General features: G+C 43.3%; 1 protein-coding gene across 1 annotated transcript in view; it reads left to right on the forward strand.

Annotated features, from left to right (window-relative positions):
• The window catches only part of LOC104168358 (discoidin, CUB and LCCL domain-containing protein 1-like), a gene marked incomplete at its 5' end in the record, with an annotated part of 7,770 nt that extends 2,520 nt beyond the window's left edge, over positions 1-5,250 (forward strand). Inside the window, 3 exons of the mRNA XM_009708927.1 lie at positions 478-527; positions 2,099-2,218; positions 4,733-5,250. Of these exons, the coding sequence (XP_009707229.1) occupies positions 478-527; positions 2,099-2,218; positions 4,733-5,250 (688 nt within the window). The remainder of the gene's footprint in view (positions 1-477; positions 528-2,098; positions 2,219-4,732) is intronic.
• Positions 5,251-18,242: the final 12,992 nt, after the last annotated feature.

Below are 18,242 nucleotides of genomic sequence, written 5' to 3' on the forward strand. Positions count from 1 at the left end.
CCTGCTGGGTGTCCAGTCGCACGAACCTGCGCTCGCATGTAGAGCTGGGAGACGCTTCTGTCACCAGGTGGGGATTTGGAAGTATAAGCAATGCTCTGGTGATGCTGCTTCATCACCAGCGGTACCCAGCTCTGTGCTGGATTCCCTGTACATCTAACTAGCCAAAGAATTCAGAAGAGCAGACCCAAAACATAACCTGGGGTGACATACATAGACACAGGCACATCAAGTCGATGAGTGCCAGACACAAGAAATTCGACCACCAGCACTCACAACTTGCATATAGATGGGGCAGAACAAAATGTCACGAGGCTGGTTTGCATGCCTTACGTTTAAGTAAACACGAGCCTCAAAGGAACTCGAAAGTGAAGCGTTGTCCTCAGCCACTAAACACAAAGGCTCTCTCTGCTGGAGCTAAGGCACAAAGCCGAAACGCCATGGGTGCAAATGTTTATAAATGCTTTCTTTTCCTCACAGGCGAGAAGCCAAAGGTCTTTCTTACGGATTATCCAGTGCTCAGAAATCAGGTTAGTGGAGAATCATGCTCTTCGTCCTGTCCTGTCCGTTGGGTCAACGGGAAGGGGTTTATGCAACTAAGTATGAAATGCTTCTGAAATAGCATCCACGTTTCCTCATTCAAATTCACCTCTTCATACAAGGGAAACAGCAAAAGATAGTCCCACTTGTGTCATCCTAGCGCAGTGCCCTGAGAAACAATATAATTTGGTTTCTATGACAGAAAGGCAATTAGCAAAAGATCTATTGTACAGAGTGCATAAATTAGCATGTCAGAGTGCTCCCAGGTGCCCTCCCTTTCCTTCCCTCCTCCAAAATACCTATTTTGCAGAAAATTGCTGCTTTCTTTTCTTTCCCCCCCAGCAGAGGGGACTGCCTTTCTCCAAGAGAGCAAGGGCTGATAATTTTTTATGGCTTTAGTATTTCCATCTGCCCTCCCTGGTTGGGACTGTATTTATAAAGCCTAACGATGCTGAATGGTACTTCATGTGTAAAATCTGAATAGGGGATCGACTTGAGGACTCTGCTTTAGAAGATGCCTGCAAAACCCTGGTGAAGAATATTCTTTGTCTTGCTCAATAACGCTTTCTAGAGTGGGGTCTCCCGTCAGCTTAGAAGCTGGGGTTTAGCTGTTTTTCCTGGCCAGCCAACTCTGTAGAGGAATATCCTTCTGATTCTCAGCTTTCCATAAAAAGAGAAACCACTAAGCAATTCACATGTCTCTTGGCAAGTGCCTTGCAATAGCTCAGCTCCGAAATTTCATCCCTCACCAGGTGCTGACGTCAGTGAAAGGAATGCTCTCACCCACTGCAGCTCGCCCTCATTAGAAAATTAATTTGTACTTAACATCATATTTGCTAATATGAGTTTTCAAGGTCACATCATAATCCTCTCCTTTGCTAATGAGGACAAATCCCAAGAAATCGGAGATAGGCTCTTACCCAGTCAGTTCGTTTGTTGCCTGTGTGCTTCATAAATCAGGCTCCTAAGCCCTTGTGAACCAGGCTTGGGACCTGGGAAGCTGGAAGCCGAACCCACCCCTCCGCAGCTCTCCTGTCGCAGGCTCCAGGCAAGTGCCTGACACGGTGGATTTCTTCTTTTCTGTCTCACAAGGGTGTTGTGAGAACAAATTAATTGAGGAGTGCAAGCACTCAGATACCAAGGAAATGGCAGCCATACCAGTCTGCTGAAAAAAAAGAAATTTTAAGCATTGTTTTTGTCACATAAGCAACGGTAAAACATGCCACTGATTTAAAGCTGGTATTTTACTGATACACTTCATTAAAGCATCAGTGCAGACACCTACAGAGTCTGAGCCCTTCTTGCCAAGAAAATTCTCTATAAAGTTTTGTTTTCACTTTGAAGTCCCAGCTGGTGATTCACTTCTTCCCCTTCACCCTCCAAATTTAGGGGGCTTTTTTTTTTTTTTTTTTTTTAACAAACAGCCCGTTTTAGTCTTGCTTTTTAACTACTTTAATATAGACAGCAACGAGTACACCAAAAATTAAACTTTCTGATAAGCCTTCTGATTGTAAGCACTTAACTTGCTAATGAGCCTTCTATTTTTATTTCTTTATCATAGGTTGTTGGAAACAAATCAAGCAGCCCTTCACCAGACATCAGTCAACTGAATTTACCATCAGCTATAATAATGAGAAGGAGACACCACAAAAACTAGACCTGGTCACCAGCACCATGGCAGGTAACCATCGCTTCCCCCGCGACGCATTCGTTTTGCTCTGCATGCAGGGCAGGTCACAGGGAGAGGGATGGGGAGCAATGGCACGAACTCCAGCTCTCCCGCAAGCTGAGGCCCAGGACCTGATTTATCTGTCTTCATCCCAGACATATGGTGATGTAGCTAAATATATTAGCGGGAAAAAGACCACCATTTTGGAAATTTTTTCTTGGAGTTGTTGGGAAAGATTTCCTGACTCTGAAGCAGTTACAGCTGAAGGTAACTGGGGCAGGCACTCAGGCACAGATGAGGTGCAAGAATGTACCTAGGATAGGTTAGTTTGCCCTTCCTGGCTAATTTTTGTGTTTTGATTTAAACACAAGTGTCTCTGGAAATGGAACAAAATATAATGCCCTTTGCTGCTGAGCAAACAGAAAAATTACTTAGTTGGGTTGTGGTGGGATTTCACGCCCAGCTGGAAATCGTGCCCAGATCCCTGTGCAGCTCTCCTGGTGCCTGAACTATTTTGGAGATGAAGCCCCCTGAAGTGGAAGCAGGTAGATGAGAGAGAAGGGAAAAAAAACCCAACCACAGTGCTTCTGTCCTGTGCTACCTTGGCTCCAGGTCACTGTTTGGATAGAGTAAATCCCTGCATCAGTACTATTTGCATCCCAAAGGGATAGTTTTTTTAATTCATCCTCTTAACACATCTTATCCCTGCCTAGTTTAGTCTGTCTGAAAAGGCTAGCGAGACAGCCATTTCATGGGATCAGTGAGCAGCAATCTTCCAGAAAGATTAATTTGCTGTTTCCAGCTTCCAGACCTTGGAAATTCCTTAGAATTTCTCCAAAGCGTTTGGCAGAGAAATACATTTAAAAAACCAAATGGAAGGTTACTGCAATTCCATATGGTGCTGTCCTGGATATCTTTCAAAGATGGTCTCAAACCTTTACAGAAACTTTCATTGTAAATATTCAGAGACCTATAAAGCAGTTTTATTTCATGGAGGAAAGGGAGTGAATAAAGGTTGCCCACAAATGATGGTTATCTGGCTCCCTGGCCATGTCTGCGGAGCCTTTGCTCTCGCCATCCTCCTCTCCTGCCATGTTTGTGGGAAGCTCAGCCTGGCCAGGCAGCTCCCCAGCCTAAGCATTTTACCTACGGTCTCCTTAAAAATAAGAAACATGAAATAAAAATGTGAACGCAGCCCAGAAATGTGGCATTTAATAATTTAATTGCAGAGAGCACGCAACTTGCATATAGGTTAAGATGCTACATGAAATTCCCTCCTTTCGAATCCCCGGCTGCCTGCCAGTTCCCAAAGGCAGCCGGGAGCAAGTCGAGATGCTTCATCCCCAGCGAGGGAGATTGCTGGGGATGGCGGCAGCGACGCCGGGGAGAGCTGCACCACTCACTTAGTCAAATATCATAACACCTTCACCCTACACACTGAAGTTTGGGATGTAGCCAGGAACTGCCAAAAAGATTCACAGGACATATGGGATCGAATTCGACACTCATGTCAGATGAACCACGATGCCAGAACAGAAACTGAGCTAACTTCTTCACGCCTGCGTCAAAACATGATACTTTAGCAATGTCATATACTAGAGCTGTTCAGGCCACCGTATGTATCTGTAAGAGATTGTCACTAGCACCAAAGCGAGAAAGTTAGAACGCTGAATTTTCTCATAATAGTTTTACTGGATTTTTTTGAAAACCCTTTTAGTGCAGATCTCCTTACACGGCAGCCTGGCATCTGCCTCGACTAGAGGTGCAAACACACGCTTCTTGAGGCCGCATTTCCTCCATCTCGCTCCTTGCTCCTGCTCGGGCTGCTTGCCCATCCCCAGCTCTACCCCTGCCATCCCCCTGACCAGGGTGAATGTCCAGATCCTCCGGCAGCGCCGGTCCCCCTTCTCCCACGGCTCGTCCCCCCTCGCGCGCCCGCAGCAGCGCTGAGCTGCCTTCGCACGTTTTGCACTTCCCTTGACTCCCTTGGCTGCCGTTCCGCCTTACTTCATCCTCCTTGTCAGTCAGCTACCGCAAGATGCCTTTTAAATAAAGCCGGCGCTTGGTCAGGCTCGTTAAGAATCCTCCGGGCATTTTAATTATTCCAAAAGCGGAACACTTGCTTTGCAAAACTTCTTGTTCGTGGATCTTCACACGATGTCCTTTGTCCAGTTTGTTGCTAATATTTTGTTGACTTCTCTTTTTTTTTTTTTTTTAGGGCTTTTGAGTATACTCAGAAATGATGTTAATTTATTTGGGTGGGTAGGTGGGGAAAGGGAGGGAGGGAGTATGAAAAGGGGTGGTGGGTTGGAGCTCCTCCGTGGAAGAGCTTCTGTCACGTTCTGCAATGCTTGCTTGCTGAAAGAGCCCACAGGACCTGCGTTGGGGAAAGGTTTCCTCACATCCCTGAAAACCACGCGTTTGATGCAACAACCGAGTCAATTTTCAACATAAAATACCTATCTATACATAAGTATTATATACATAAAATAACCGCCTTATTGAGCAGTTCATGCTTCCTTTTAGATTATCAGCAGCCTCTCATGATCGGGACTGGGACGGTAACACGGAAAGGATCTACTTTTCGACCAATGGACACCAAAGACGAGGGAAGAAGGGGGAGTTCAGAGTTCGAAAATCACTATCACTGTCCACACAGAGCTAACCGGCATGAATACGCTCTGCCCCTGACCAGCCAAGAGCCCGAATATGCCACCCCCATCATAGAGCGGCACATAGCAAGAGAAAATAATTTCCCTTCTGAAAACGGCTACAACGTCCCTGTCGTTTCATCTCAGAAACACTCCCTTTCTGCTGGCAGCTTCTCTAGTTCATGTAAGACCGACACCAGGAACGGAGACTATCAGACACCCCAGAGTGTCATAAACTACGACAAACCCAAAGTTAACGGTGTTCTGACCTCCGTGAGCTACGGCACGGACTACCAGAAACCTCAGTCCAACGCCTTCGGGAGCGAGGGTTACTCAACGCCCAGAGACTGCCTAAAACCAATCAGCCAGACAGCAATGACAGCTCTCTTGTGATCTGCCGAGCAGGAGAGACGCGGTGCGCGGGAACGTCGCTGCACAGCTTTCTGAAGCGAAAACAGAGTTTGGAGGGACTCTGCTGCGGGAGGCAGAAGGCAAACAAGCCCTGTGTACATAATATTTCAGTCTTGCTGGGTTCTGACATCTGAAGAAAGCATATGCTGTTTATCACTGTTTATAGCAAGAGAGATGTTATCAGTGAAGACTGTACATCTTATTTTCTGTAACTGATCTCAGTGCTCCGTTCGCAATGTGTGCAATTTGTACATAGCTTTTATTTAAGGAGAATTTCTGAAGTTTCCTTTTCACCTGGCGGACTGAAAGGATTGCAGAAATGCCTGTTTAAGAAAAACAGGCCTCCTTCTCCGTCTTTATTGTACCTGCTGTTGTACTGGCAGCTGTAAATGGTGTATCTTACGGTTGTGGTGATTCATCTCCTTTCCTTTGGTAACTGAAGATAGGGCATCACTGTAGTTCTTACTGGGAGGGCAGAAGAAGGAAAACTACTTGAAGTATAACGTGCACAAGAGAAGGCAGCTGAGCACTTGAATACTGTGCTCAAATCCACCTTCCCACCTGCTTTTTTAGCAGCAATTCTTACATGCTTGAATTTGATCTAGCATATGAGCTGAGCCTGTCTATCTTGCTACTCATGTTAGAAACAGGTAGAAAGGCTGAAACCAGTTTTGGGTTCAAGCCACAGTGATCACTCTGCAATAGAAAAAAAAAACAACAAACCACCCAACAAAAACTCAAACCAACAAACCCAACATCTGTCAATCTGGGTTTTTTTCAGGAAGTGTGTATGGAATCAAATGTGAATTCACAGCTGAGAATTAAATCCTGTTCAAGCCCTAGCTGATGCTTTTGCTGCTAAACTGTAAGGAAACTTGTTCCTTGTCACAAAGCAGCAAAACTTCCTGAACTCTTCATTGCTCCACTAGGTATTTTTCTGTATTACAAATTTAGTGTAACATTTCTATTTGAAATATTTCGACTAAGAAAAACACAGTGTGTGTATGGCTTACTGTGGCAGTTAAATTTGCAAGACAGCAGCTCAGTACAGTTGTTTTCAAATAGTTTGTCTTTTGCAGCTAATGTTACCCTTAATTCTGGTTTTGGACGAACTTGAAAAAGCGTGGGTATGGCTGCAATGTATTGCAGAGTAGCCGGCTCCTCTTTCAACAGAGGCACTGCTGAAGTGAAACAGCTTCTGCTAGTGACTGGGACCCTCCGCTGCCCTTCTACCTGCAGTGCTTGGAGCATCACTTTGAATTCAAAAGCTTGTCCTAAAATGCCAAGAAGCGACACACTTCTGGGAAGGAAGAATAGTGCTACGTTTAAAGCATAAGGTTGGGAGACAAGACCAGTAAAACCTGAGCTCTGGGGAAGTTGCTATCTGAAGGCCCTCTGTTCCCTTGCCTGTAAACTGGGGATAACTTGCAAAGGATGCAACAAAGATTCGTGGTCTGTTCACAAATGCTTTCAGATCCTTGGGTGGAAAGCGCTGTCAGAGTACAGACTGGTTGCACTGATATTACTCACAAGTATTGCTAACTCCAGCCACATCCAACCTTAAGGCAAGCTCTTAGAGGGTTCTTTGCATACACTCGTTTCATGGCCTCAAGTGGTGCCGTTCCCTCACGCTGCCGCACCGTGCATGCGATGCCCGTGCAAAGAAGAAAGAGTCGAGGTAACCTCGTAGCCTTCCTGTGTTTGCTGTCAATACAGTTTCTGTGAAATGTCTAAAACACCTCAGGTCCTGAAGTGAAACAGCAGCAGCCTGTTCGTTAGACCGAGCTGGGCGGTGTTGTTTACCTTCCGTTGTTTACATGTCTGTGTAAATAAAGAACACTGGTATTTGTAAATCAGTCACACAGGCCTGCCGCTTAACTCGGTGACTTGATCATCACTGCACACCCACTCCCGTCACATATCCCGCAGGGTAAGAAAGACACGTTCCTTACGCCCTGCAAAAGTGCCAGTTGTGCTGCTGCAATTCACAGGCCCGGTGTGACAGGCTAAAAAAGAAAAAACCACATTCTCTCAGTGTCCCATTTAGCCTGACTTTTCTGTCCATAAGCTCTAGGGAAGAAGCGCCCACGAACAAACGTCTGCACCCAACCCCGCTGCTGGATGCATATAATTGAGGAGAGGATGAGGATGCCCTCCTGATGAGCCTGAAACCAACACTCCACCCACACAGCTAATTAGCCTGACTTGGCACTTTACAAACCAGCAGTGTTCTGTAATCAGGCTTACTCCCCACCTAATGAGACACCTAGATAATGGACCAGGCAGCAGATGACACTGCTTGTATTATAATAAACTTTTTGCATGCCTCTGCCATGTGCTTTGCACATCTGCAGCATGCTCCGAGTGTCAAAGGGTTCTTGGTAGCACCTGCCCAATTTTTGCTGCTATTCAAAGCCATCTTAACACAGCTGGTTTAGCCTAATGAAAAGTCAGGTCTCAATTTGGCACCTTGTCTTCACCCCACCTCCCTCAAAAAACCCCTGCAAAACTGCAAAAAGATGGCTTAAAAATCAGTCCCCAAACATCTCCATCCTCCCTGTGTCACAGCGGCGCAGTGCTGATGGGGACGGAGGCAGCACATCGGCTCCGCAGTTGCTCACAGTTCCCAGTCGCTGCCGTGCTGCTTTGTGGTTCACACCTGAGTGACTGCTGCTAACATAAAAAGCCTTGGCCTTCTCCACCTTGGCCTTGAAACAGGAAGTTTTTGGTGACCCTAGCAGCAGATATGCAAGGGAACTTCCTACCTGTGTAGTCTCTCTATCCTGATGGTGCTGGAGATACTAAATCTGGGTGTAGGAAGGAAAGGGGACCGCCTGAGCCTTCCCAGTGGTAGTGCTCATCCTCATGCCCATCCTTTGAATGACTCCTCACATCAACCTCCAGCTTGTCTACATCAGCCTGTTCTCACCATTAAAACCAGCCGCAGATATAACACAGGCAGCTTCATCGAACATTTTAGGCATTGGAATGGGCTGCCCATGGAGATGGTGGACTCACCACCCCTAGAGATGTTCAAAAAACGTTTAGATGTGGCGCTTCAAGACATGGTTTAATGGGTTTAGCGGGCATGGTGGTGTTGGGTATACGGTTGGACTTGATGATCTTTGAGGTCTCTTCCAACCATGATGATTCTATGATTACAGATTTAAAAACCTTCCTTCCACAGCGAAGGTTAGAGTATGCACATTTTGAGACATTTATACGCTTGGAAGGGCTGCGTTAGCTCTGGGTCTCTCTACAACGTCTCTAGAGATTGCGCGAAAGCAGAGTCTGACCCTCTGGCCAACAGAGACTTCCAGTAGCATTTCCGTACCTAACTTCTTTCCTGAGCAGGCACTCCCAGAAGGCTGGAACAGTAAAACCAAGCCAGAGTTCACAAGAAGGTTAAACATTAACTGGTCACAGCAAGGCCTGCCTGTCCCAGCTGCAGTTGATGGCAAGCCTTTGACTTTGCCCAGAACAAGGTCACGCACTGTGACTGCACATGTCTCTGATCAAGGGAACTGGAGAAGGCGGCCCTTGAGGTAAGTAAGTGTAAAAGATGATGTACGCTACCTACAACTGAAAACCAAAAATGACAGCTTAGAATGCATTTCCAGCTGGTGCCTTGTATTTAAAAAACAAAAACAAAAAAACCCACAAAAAACAACAACAAAAGCTCCCCAAACACCACTACATTTAAGAAACAAAAAACTAAAAACCCCACAAAACCCAAATACAACACCCCACAAAAAAACAACAACAAAAGCTCCCAAAACACCACTACATTTAAGAAACAAAAACCTAAAAACCCCACAAAACCCAAATACAACAAAAGCTCCCAAAACATCACAGCAAAAATACACGTTCTTTGCTCTCACCTCCTTAGACTGGGAAATAGATAGCGAATTCTTATTTCTCCTGTCAAATACCTTTCCAATGCTTAATACAAAAGCTTTTTTTTTTCCCTATCAAGTGTAATCCTAAAGAGTATTTCCATATTTCTTTTAGTTGCTAGAGTTTTAACACCAGTTAAATCCCACCTTAGTACCTATCAGAATCTTTACATCCAACAGGCAAGAGATTAAAATTAGCCCTTGACTTGCAGACTGGAACTAGGATTTCCCCAGCTCAACGGGCATCCTACCCCCTCACTGATAGCATCACCTGCTCTCTTTCACCGTCTTAAGCACTTGGCCTCACCTCCCTCTCCATCCTCAGGATGGGTTCAACCAGCTCAGGAGCCCACTGCCTACAGCAGGCTCTGCGGAGAGGGGCAAGGGCAGGAAAAGCACCAAGGCAAATCTGCATCCCCTGCATCTGATGAGTATTGCAACCACTGAGTAACACGGCAGCAGTCACGGCACTGTCTCTAGCACTTGTGTGTTTTTAAATGAGGGATCCCTGCTTCATTATTTAAAAAACCCCATGAGGGTGGACTCCAACCATTAGAAGCAGGTTGTGAATCCCATGGCTTGTCTGCATTACTGGTGTGGCTAAAACCTGGGAAGACTGAGTTTTTAATCCAGACTTTCTGCAGATTTTTCCCACTGACTGCCATTTGGCAGTTCTCCACTCCGTGAGCAGATTTCAGTGGAGCCCCGTCTCAGGCATGAAATATTCCCCACATAGGACAGGAATGTCAGGCTGTAGGTCCCGTTACAGGAGCAGACCCCTAACTGTGCTTGCCCGTTTGGTGGATCACTATCATTAAACCACGTATGATTTGTTTTTCCACGGTGCTGGAGACTCCTGTCCCACGCAGACATATGGCAAGGATTGCTGCGCCCTCCCCAGCCCCGCTCCATCATGGCCAGACTCTCTGGACACACTCCCAGCAGCTGAGCAGCTCCAGGGCTCCTCTCCATTGCACTGGAGGAAAATGGTCTTGTGGGCACACCGAAAATCGCAGAAGGGACTGGAGGCCTTTCAGGGCTCAGGTGATCTAACCTGCATCTGCAACACAGAGCAAAGTGTGACCAGTATCAGTAACTGGTAGAGCCCGTGCCTCTGACCTACACCTGCTGTTGAACAGGAAAAATGTTAATGGAGCAGCTCTGTTGTGACAGCCCCGGTAAGCCCCAATTTTGTATTCATATAATACAGGTGGCAATCATCCGACATGAGGACTCACTCGCTATTTCTGAGGGATCTAAAAACCACACCAAGGATGAGCTACTGCCATAATAAATTACACTGTTTACACTAAGTTACACTAACATCCTTTGACCTTAAAACAGTAGTGTTGCACTTCAGCAACACCTTCAAAAATGTGCATATAGATTCACGGCTGAGGTAGTTAATAAAAACGAAGTGCAATTATTTGTCTGTGTCCTGGCTTTTGCCAAAGGGAAGGCAAGCCGGTAATTTTTCTCCAGGGCGTTCTAATTCAGTTCAGGAGGGCAAGTAACAAAAAGCAAAAAAACGAACAGAGTTTTGTGACTAAGAAAGGAGTCGGTGGTCTCACAGCAGTCCGGCGGCGTTGGGCACCCACTGAAAAGTAACGCTGTGGAAATCCATCAGTATTCTTCTGTCCACCCTCTCTCCAAAACCAGGTTAGGTTTGCTCAGCGAGTGGGTGTCTTAAGGGCTCCCCTAGGCTGCAATCAGTCTGGACTCAAGGAATAACACCGTTATGTTGTTGCATTCCTTTTTTTCCTTATTATTTTCCATAATAAAAATTCTCTACTGCTCTTTTCTTTCCAATGTCAGCTATGATGTCAGCTTGCACTGACCTCCCACCTCTGCTGTGATAGTACAGCATGCGGTAAATGAAAGTAGAATTTATTGTTTCATTTGAAACTCATCAGTGTTGTTGACACCTACACTGGAAATTACCCTGCCATAGCTGTGTGGGGTTAACAAGACTAACAATGTTATGAAGAAGCAGCAGCAACACCCATGAATTATTGAAGATGGAATAAGTTTCAAGGAACATGCTTATTTAAAGAGAAGGAGTCATTTCCGCACCATCACTTTCAAACTTAAAATAGAAACTTCTCCTGGTGGCTTCTTTTTTTAAAGCCCCCCCCCCGGTACAGTGCTACCATCCATAAAGGACACACGACAAGGGGTCAGATAAAGCACTTCTAAACTAGATAAAGTATTTCTAAACTAGATAAAGACAAGAGGGAAGGCATCCTTAGTTGGGGAAAACTCATGTTATCCATGATAAGGAGGACGCCTAGCATCTGACTTTCTGTGCTATCTCATTGTATAGTCTGGACATGAGAATTTGGAGACTTTTTCATTGAGAGTTCACTGTATTTGTTTAGGCTTGGCCTCACATTATGCATCTGTAAATCCTAAAAAAACATCTACCATCTACAGTATGGAGAGGTTATTCAGTAACCTCTTGTCCCGGGCTAAGTTAATTCATTATTTATTCAGACACTCGCAACACAGCTACTGAGCTGCCACGGAAAATCCAAGAGATTATCATCCCGTTTATTTTTATATGGTCACAGCTATTAAAAGGAGAAATTCAGCAAGGAGACAACTTGATTAAGTTAAAGCACAACATCATTTTTCAGCATAGCAAAAAAATATAAGCCAACATATACGACACAGTACTCTTACTAAGGCTTTTTTGTCCTGATTAACCACTCTGAACTGACCTCAGGAATCCATAATTTTGACTAGACGCAAAATTTTTAACACACCTTGCTGGAAAAGCTCCCTTAACGGTCTGCATTATCCACTCATCTGAAGAGGAACAGTATCCCTGAACACCCAGCATTTCCTCCTATGAGTCTGAGCTACTAAAAACAGTGAGCAAACTTACAACAAAACAAACTATTCAAAACCTGTGACGTTCTCTCAGCCAGACCAGATGACAACAGACAATAACAGACTTTAAAAACACGTATATGTTGCCTACTAGAAGGTAGGCAAAAAAGTAATGCCAAAATTCTAGGCTTAAAAGAAACACCAAGAACAATTTACTACAAACAATACAGAAACACACAGCAACGGCTGAAGCCTGACCCCACGACAGGGAGCTTATCAGAAGTCCTCCTCCATGAGGAGTGGCAGATAGCAGAGAAGATGGTGATGCTTGCCATGAAAGAAGGGGAGAACAGACCGCAGAAAGACAGTGAGTGACATTAGCCACTACCCCGCCTCTAGTCTGAACGATTTAATGCCTTGAGCGTGTACTAGAAACTTTAGCCTTTACAAATGTTATTTTACACAGCTTAATTTCTGTGGCCCAGGCAACCATTTCACAGATGGGCAAACTGAGACAGACAGATACGCTGCCACTTGTCCAGAGCTGTAGCACCAAATCAAGCCCACCTAAAAATGTCAAGGTCTCTGAAAACACCAATTGCAAACTTGCGAAAAGTCCTCTGTCATGCAGGGAGAGAAGACGGGGTGACAAAGACTAAGCGAGCTAGCAGAAGAGGCAGCTTTTCTTCACATCTATGGCTAAGCTTTTTATCCTTAAGTGACACCATCTGTTCTGACAGACAGTTTTATAAAATTTGAGTAAGGTGACCTGGATAAAGCATGCCTGTTATATGGAAATGCGAGAGTCATACGTGGATGTGGAAAGGTTGCGGACAGCTCATGCAACTGCTCTTCCACAGATATCCAAGCGCTTTCCGTGTCTCATCATAAAAGGCAGCACAAGTCTTTTTTGACACTCCACAACACAAAGCGAGCCACACTCTTGCTAACAATGCTGCAATAACTTTTCTACTATCTTACAGATGTCTGGTAGATGACATTCATAAAAGATACCCCTTTAGGGTAAGTATTTCATTTGTATAGGTAACTTTCTGACAGATGAAGTCATACTCCACCCCATCCCACCCATTTATAGTACGATTGCATCACTGTACAAAGACTAGCATCAAGGACATAAACATTTCATGCCGCAGAACATCTCGCTGATGAGTTTGCTGATCACCTGGTTAACGACATCAGACAAGGTCTGGAGACAGCACGATTGTTTGGTGGTCCTTGGAAACCAACAGCAGTAGAGAAAAGATGACGGTGGGTCAACGTGACCTGACCTTCCTCTTTCCTCCAACCAAGAAGGTTTTGTCTGAAACTATACTAGAGTAAAACATAATCATCATCTCCTTTTTTCCACTTCTTCTCGCCACAGTTTGACATGACCATGGGTAGCCTCTGTTCCAGCAAAGATCCCAGAATGTGACAAGGCTGGTTGCGTATCTTGATCGACGAGCACGGGCAAAGTGCAGGCAGGAGCGTTTGCAAACCTACCCAATACCTCATTTCATGTTTGATGGGTGCATTTGGTCCCTTCTTTTGGAAGGACTTCACCCACCCACAAACAGAGATAAAAAATCTCACTGCTTGGGTGTGAGATTAAAAATGAGTGCTCTGCTCTTTTACAAAGTAATTGATGGGGATATTTAAGTATTTTTTTAACAAGTCCTGAATCCAGAGCTATATGAAATTCTAAGTGTCTGTGTGCGTGCTTATGTGTGCTTGTACATATGCTACACTGACAGTTTTTACCATAAGATGTGTCACCTGCAAAGTACTTGCTACAGGATGTGAACTAGACTGGATGTTTCTTAAGGGTACACGTTACTAGAAATAGTTCTAACGAATAAAGTTTTTTTACTTTTTAAATAAAAAGACAACCCAAGAACCAACCCACAAAACAATAGGTTCTGTTTCTCCAAGTCTCGTTAACGCTGAAGATTTGAAGGAAGCTGCTGCCCCCTTTTGTCACTGAACACAAATGCAAATACTCAGCACTAAAAACTAGGATTCTGCTCACTAATTGCAATTACTAAATACTAGACAAGTTTGGTGTTCAAAATAGCATAAAACTGAAATAGCCCAAAGTACACTTGCCTCTTTAACCAGATCACTCAAGACAACCATATTAACTTACTAAGACGTAGCAGTCTTAATAGATAGAAGTGCCGTGACTTTCATTTTGAAATAAAATCAAAGTTTGTAATATGTGACCTGGATTTAAAATAACCCCTTTAGGAGCACAACAGATCTGAAAAGTTTCTGCTAGCTCCCTGAATTGTCTCATGACACCCCACGTCTGTCGTAAATTAGCAGAACACCTGAACTGTCACATTGGACAAAAAGGAATATCAAATAAACAGTAAACTGTGCAGTAACACTCACTTCACAGCTATACAGAAATACCCATTTATGATATATATAAAGTCCATTCCTGAAGTTCCAAGCCTAAAGCTGCCAACACTCTGCAGCTGAGGTGCGTACCCATTGCAGGGTTTAAGTCATAGCACCCATTGGGAATCCTTTCCCACAGAACCATAAATAACCATGTAAATTATAAATTAAACCAAGAGAAATTGGTGCTTTTGTGGACAAAACCCAAAGATTCCGATCCTGTAAGAGGATCAGCATCGGCAACCCATAGCAGGCTTCTTCCCCTACCTTTAGTCGAGCAAGGGTCAAGAGCAGCAAACTCACTACAGGTTGCTCCAACAAAGAGTGAACAGGGACACCCCATTTCTTGTCAGAACGAAAAGCCTTCAGGGCAAGGACGTCTCCTGCGGTGTAAACCCAGCGGACCGAATGCACAACTACTCCAGTTCAGCAGCATTAATGCTTCCATTCCCCTAAAGAAATTGATAACAAACATGAACACTTGGACAACAGCAAATAAAATGTCATTAGAAGAAATATTTTCATGCCAATCTGGCCTATTCCATTTCACAGAAGTAGTATTTGTGCAAATATTTAGACAGTTAGTAAGAAAACCCAGATTTAACCGACAGGATTTTACAGAGATCTACAGCTATATTTGTTAACAATTTGAAGACTTGCAATTTAACAGAAAAGTTACCAGATGTCTCCCAAGCACCCCTGACTTCCAACACTATGGGCAATCAAAACATGAATGCCTGTACTTTCACTTTGCTTGTTTTTACATTTTCCTAACGTCCTGTTTGAGACCCAGCCACTGAAAACCAGGCAGCAGAGAGCTGACGGCCCTGCAACTGCTGGAGAGGAAGCTGGGGAGATGGCTCAGGTTGCAGTTCAGAGGAGCAGTGCTTTTGCACTTCAAAAAGGAAATTTGAAGAAATACAGAGTGCCAAAAACTTAATGAGGGAAACACGATCATTATCTCCAGTAGAAAGTTACAAAGAAAGAAAAACACAATTTTAACCAGTTTTCCTGAATTCTTTTTTAGAGATCAATGCAATTCTAACATACCTCTCACAGGGGACTGGAAGAGCATCCTCCTGCAGAGCCTCCAAAACACGGGCAGCTCTGACACTTCCCCTCGGCACACTAAGCAGAAGGCTGACAAAGAGACACTAAATAATTTTGACATCTGATTGAATTAAATACTTGTAAAGCATGTGCAGAATTTACCTAAGCGACTCCAATTTCCAGCTATTTGGCTTAGAAGCCCCGTTTGTATCCTGCGCAGTGCAGGCGTGTGCGTTGGGAGCAGATCCTGCAGCACATCCGTGGCAGGGGTACACCAGGCAAACACAGGCAAGGCAAGGCTACTCTGAAGCATAAGAAGCAACAACTGCCTTGTTGACAGAAGAAAAACCCAAAGAAGTTGAGTATTTTTGTTTCAAAGTCAGCATGTTTGCTATTTCTCAACTCCTGGGTTCCCTTCTGACTGTGAAACTTCTAAGGAATTGGAAATCACATGATGTTGGAAAAGATACACTGGACAAAAGGCAAGGTTGAAATATTTTAAGTAATTTTCTTTTCAGGTCATTGAGCTGAGGTTTTAACCAGCAAAAATAGACTTGTAGACATATCTTAAGTCAGGACATGCTTCTCCTCTTTTCTGTCACGTGTGGATCTCTGGAAAAAAATGCAGACGACCATTCAGTGACCACGGTCAGGGGAAGCAGCCTCCGAGGCCCTTCAGTCAGGCACTCAGACACAAAGAAATTTTGAAGGATCTTCCTTGACCCCAGCTGACAAAGAAAATTATTTTTTTTTCCTCCTCTTTCATCCATTTTCATCTTCATTCATAGCTGCCTCTAATCATCTGCTTGTTTTATGACAGCTCAAATAAGTGGAAGTTTTCTCTCCTTTCCCTCTTCCTTCCATCTGCTGAAATTGCCATTATCTAAACCCTTCTAAAAATTTTATAGAGCTAAAAAATAAGTACTTTCAGTTCTAGCCCTCACCAATTGTATATTAAACGTCTTCTCATTCAACATGACTCAGCCTTGTCTATTGAGACAATTCCTACCCTCACAGTTGTCTGCTCTCTACTTACACATTCTCAATAAATCCTTAAGTACCACCGTAATTATACTACTACCACAGCTACCATACCATTACCTTTCATTTGAGCTCTCTGTTTATCCAGAGGAACTTGATGCTTCAGGGCAAGACGAGCACTCAAGTATAGGTGAGAGATTATTTATTTAAAAATATAATTTAAACGACAAAACAGACACTTGATCTGAACAAAAAGACTTTAACATCAGGACTAAAAGTTATAACTTAAGTGTTTTGTAACTTCAGCAGAAAACTCAAAAGATACTTATTATTCCTAACACAGGGAAAACAAACAAACAAACACACGACAGAAAAAAGGCAGTTTCCACAATTTTACCCAAATGACACAATCCTTTGACAACTCTGGGTCTTTATAGCTCTTCTTAGCCAAAGGTTTCAGAATATTTATGGTATTATTACACAGTCAGACACTGCAAATATTTCCTTTTCTTCTTTTATTGAAAAACATTCAGCAGAAAATGCATCTCAATGAAATTTGAGACATGTCCTATAACTCTTACCTTTTAAAAAACATAATTTGCTATTAAGCATTGCTGGCCAAGACCAGATTAGTGTCAAACTTCATGTTATGTAGTTTTGGTCTTCCTCATATTAGCTTTTTGGCCAGGTGTGGACTACATGCTTAACAGAAAAGGATCACACACAGGGTTAGGTGTCTGCATTTTATATATAAAAAGAGAAGAAAATTAAATACCAATCTGAATTAGGTGCAAAAATCACTGCAATGCAGAACAGTATATTTATTTACAGGCTAATAAAAATATATTATATTCCGCTTAACTAGATCTATACATTTGTTGCAAAATGTTCTATCTGCTACAGAAATGAGAGTAATCCATGATGTAATAATGTTTGGACAGATACAATAAATACTCAAATTTTGTTTGATACAACTGTGGATTAACAATATATTGAGATGGATACAAATCCTCTTCACTGCCAAGAGCACACTTCTACAAAGGAAAAACTACATACAGCCTTTGATCAGAGTTAAATTTATTGCCATAAAGTACTTTCCTTAACTTACATGCTTCTAATTAACATTGGTCCCAGACGCCAACAAACACTGTCCTTTAGCTTAAAATACAGTTGTCTCACTGAAGATTTTTTTTAATAGGTAAGGAATTATCTACTCAAAAAAAAGGAAAAAAAAAAAATCGCAAAATTATCTTTAGAATATTATTTTATTTTTTTAAGTAAAAATATATACACACACACACACAAGTAAACTGTTTTACACTTTAAAAAATAAAAATGAAGTCTGAATACTGACTTTCCTTGGAAATTCTTCCAAGTCTAATTCATTCAACCTCTGGGAATCAGCAGGACTGAGTCTTCCAGTTACTGACAAAGGGGAAAATACACATTTGTCTATTGAATCTGGAAATCCCAACTTGCAAAACTTTTCTCAGTTTAAATATTAATCTCTTAGCATCTCAGTATGACTACAATAAACCAGTATGTTAAATTAGCTGGCAGGAAGTATGGAGTACATGGAGACAGACGGCAGTGTCTGAGCAAAATCCTCCCATTCCAGGGCTTTCTAAACAAAGATTATAAAAACTGCAGGGAGGGAAATCTGGTGATAATTTAGTGCTACCTGACTTGTCTACTCCTAGTAATTTTCCTCAGCAATTGTTCCTTCTGTTCATCTCATATATAGGTTAAAAGCGGACAAGGTAAGAGCAGAGAAGGGGTACAGCAACTTCCAGAAGATGAAGAAAAGAGCAC

This window comes from Cariama cristata, unplaced genomic scaffold (assembly GCF_000690535.1).
Source record: "Cariama cristata isolate BGI_N322 unplaced genomic scaffold, ASM69053v1 scaffold10711, whole genome shotgun sequence".
NCBI classification, from domain to species: domain Eukaryota; kingdom Metazoa; phylum Chordata; class Aves; order Cariamiformes; family Cariamidae; genus Cariama; species Cariama cristata.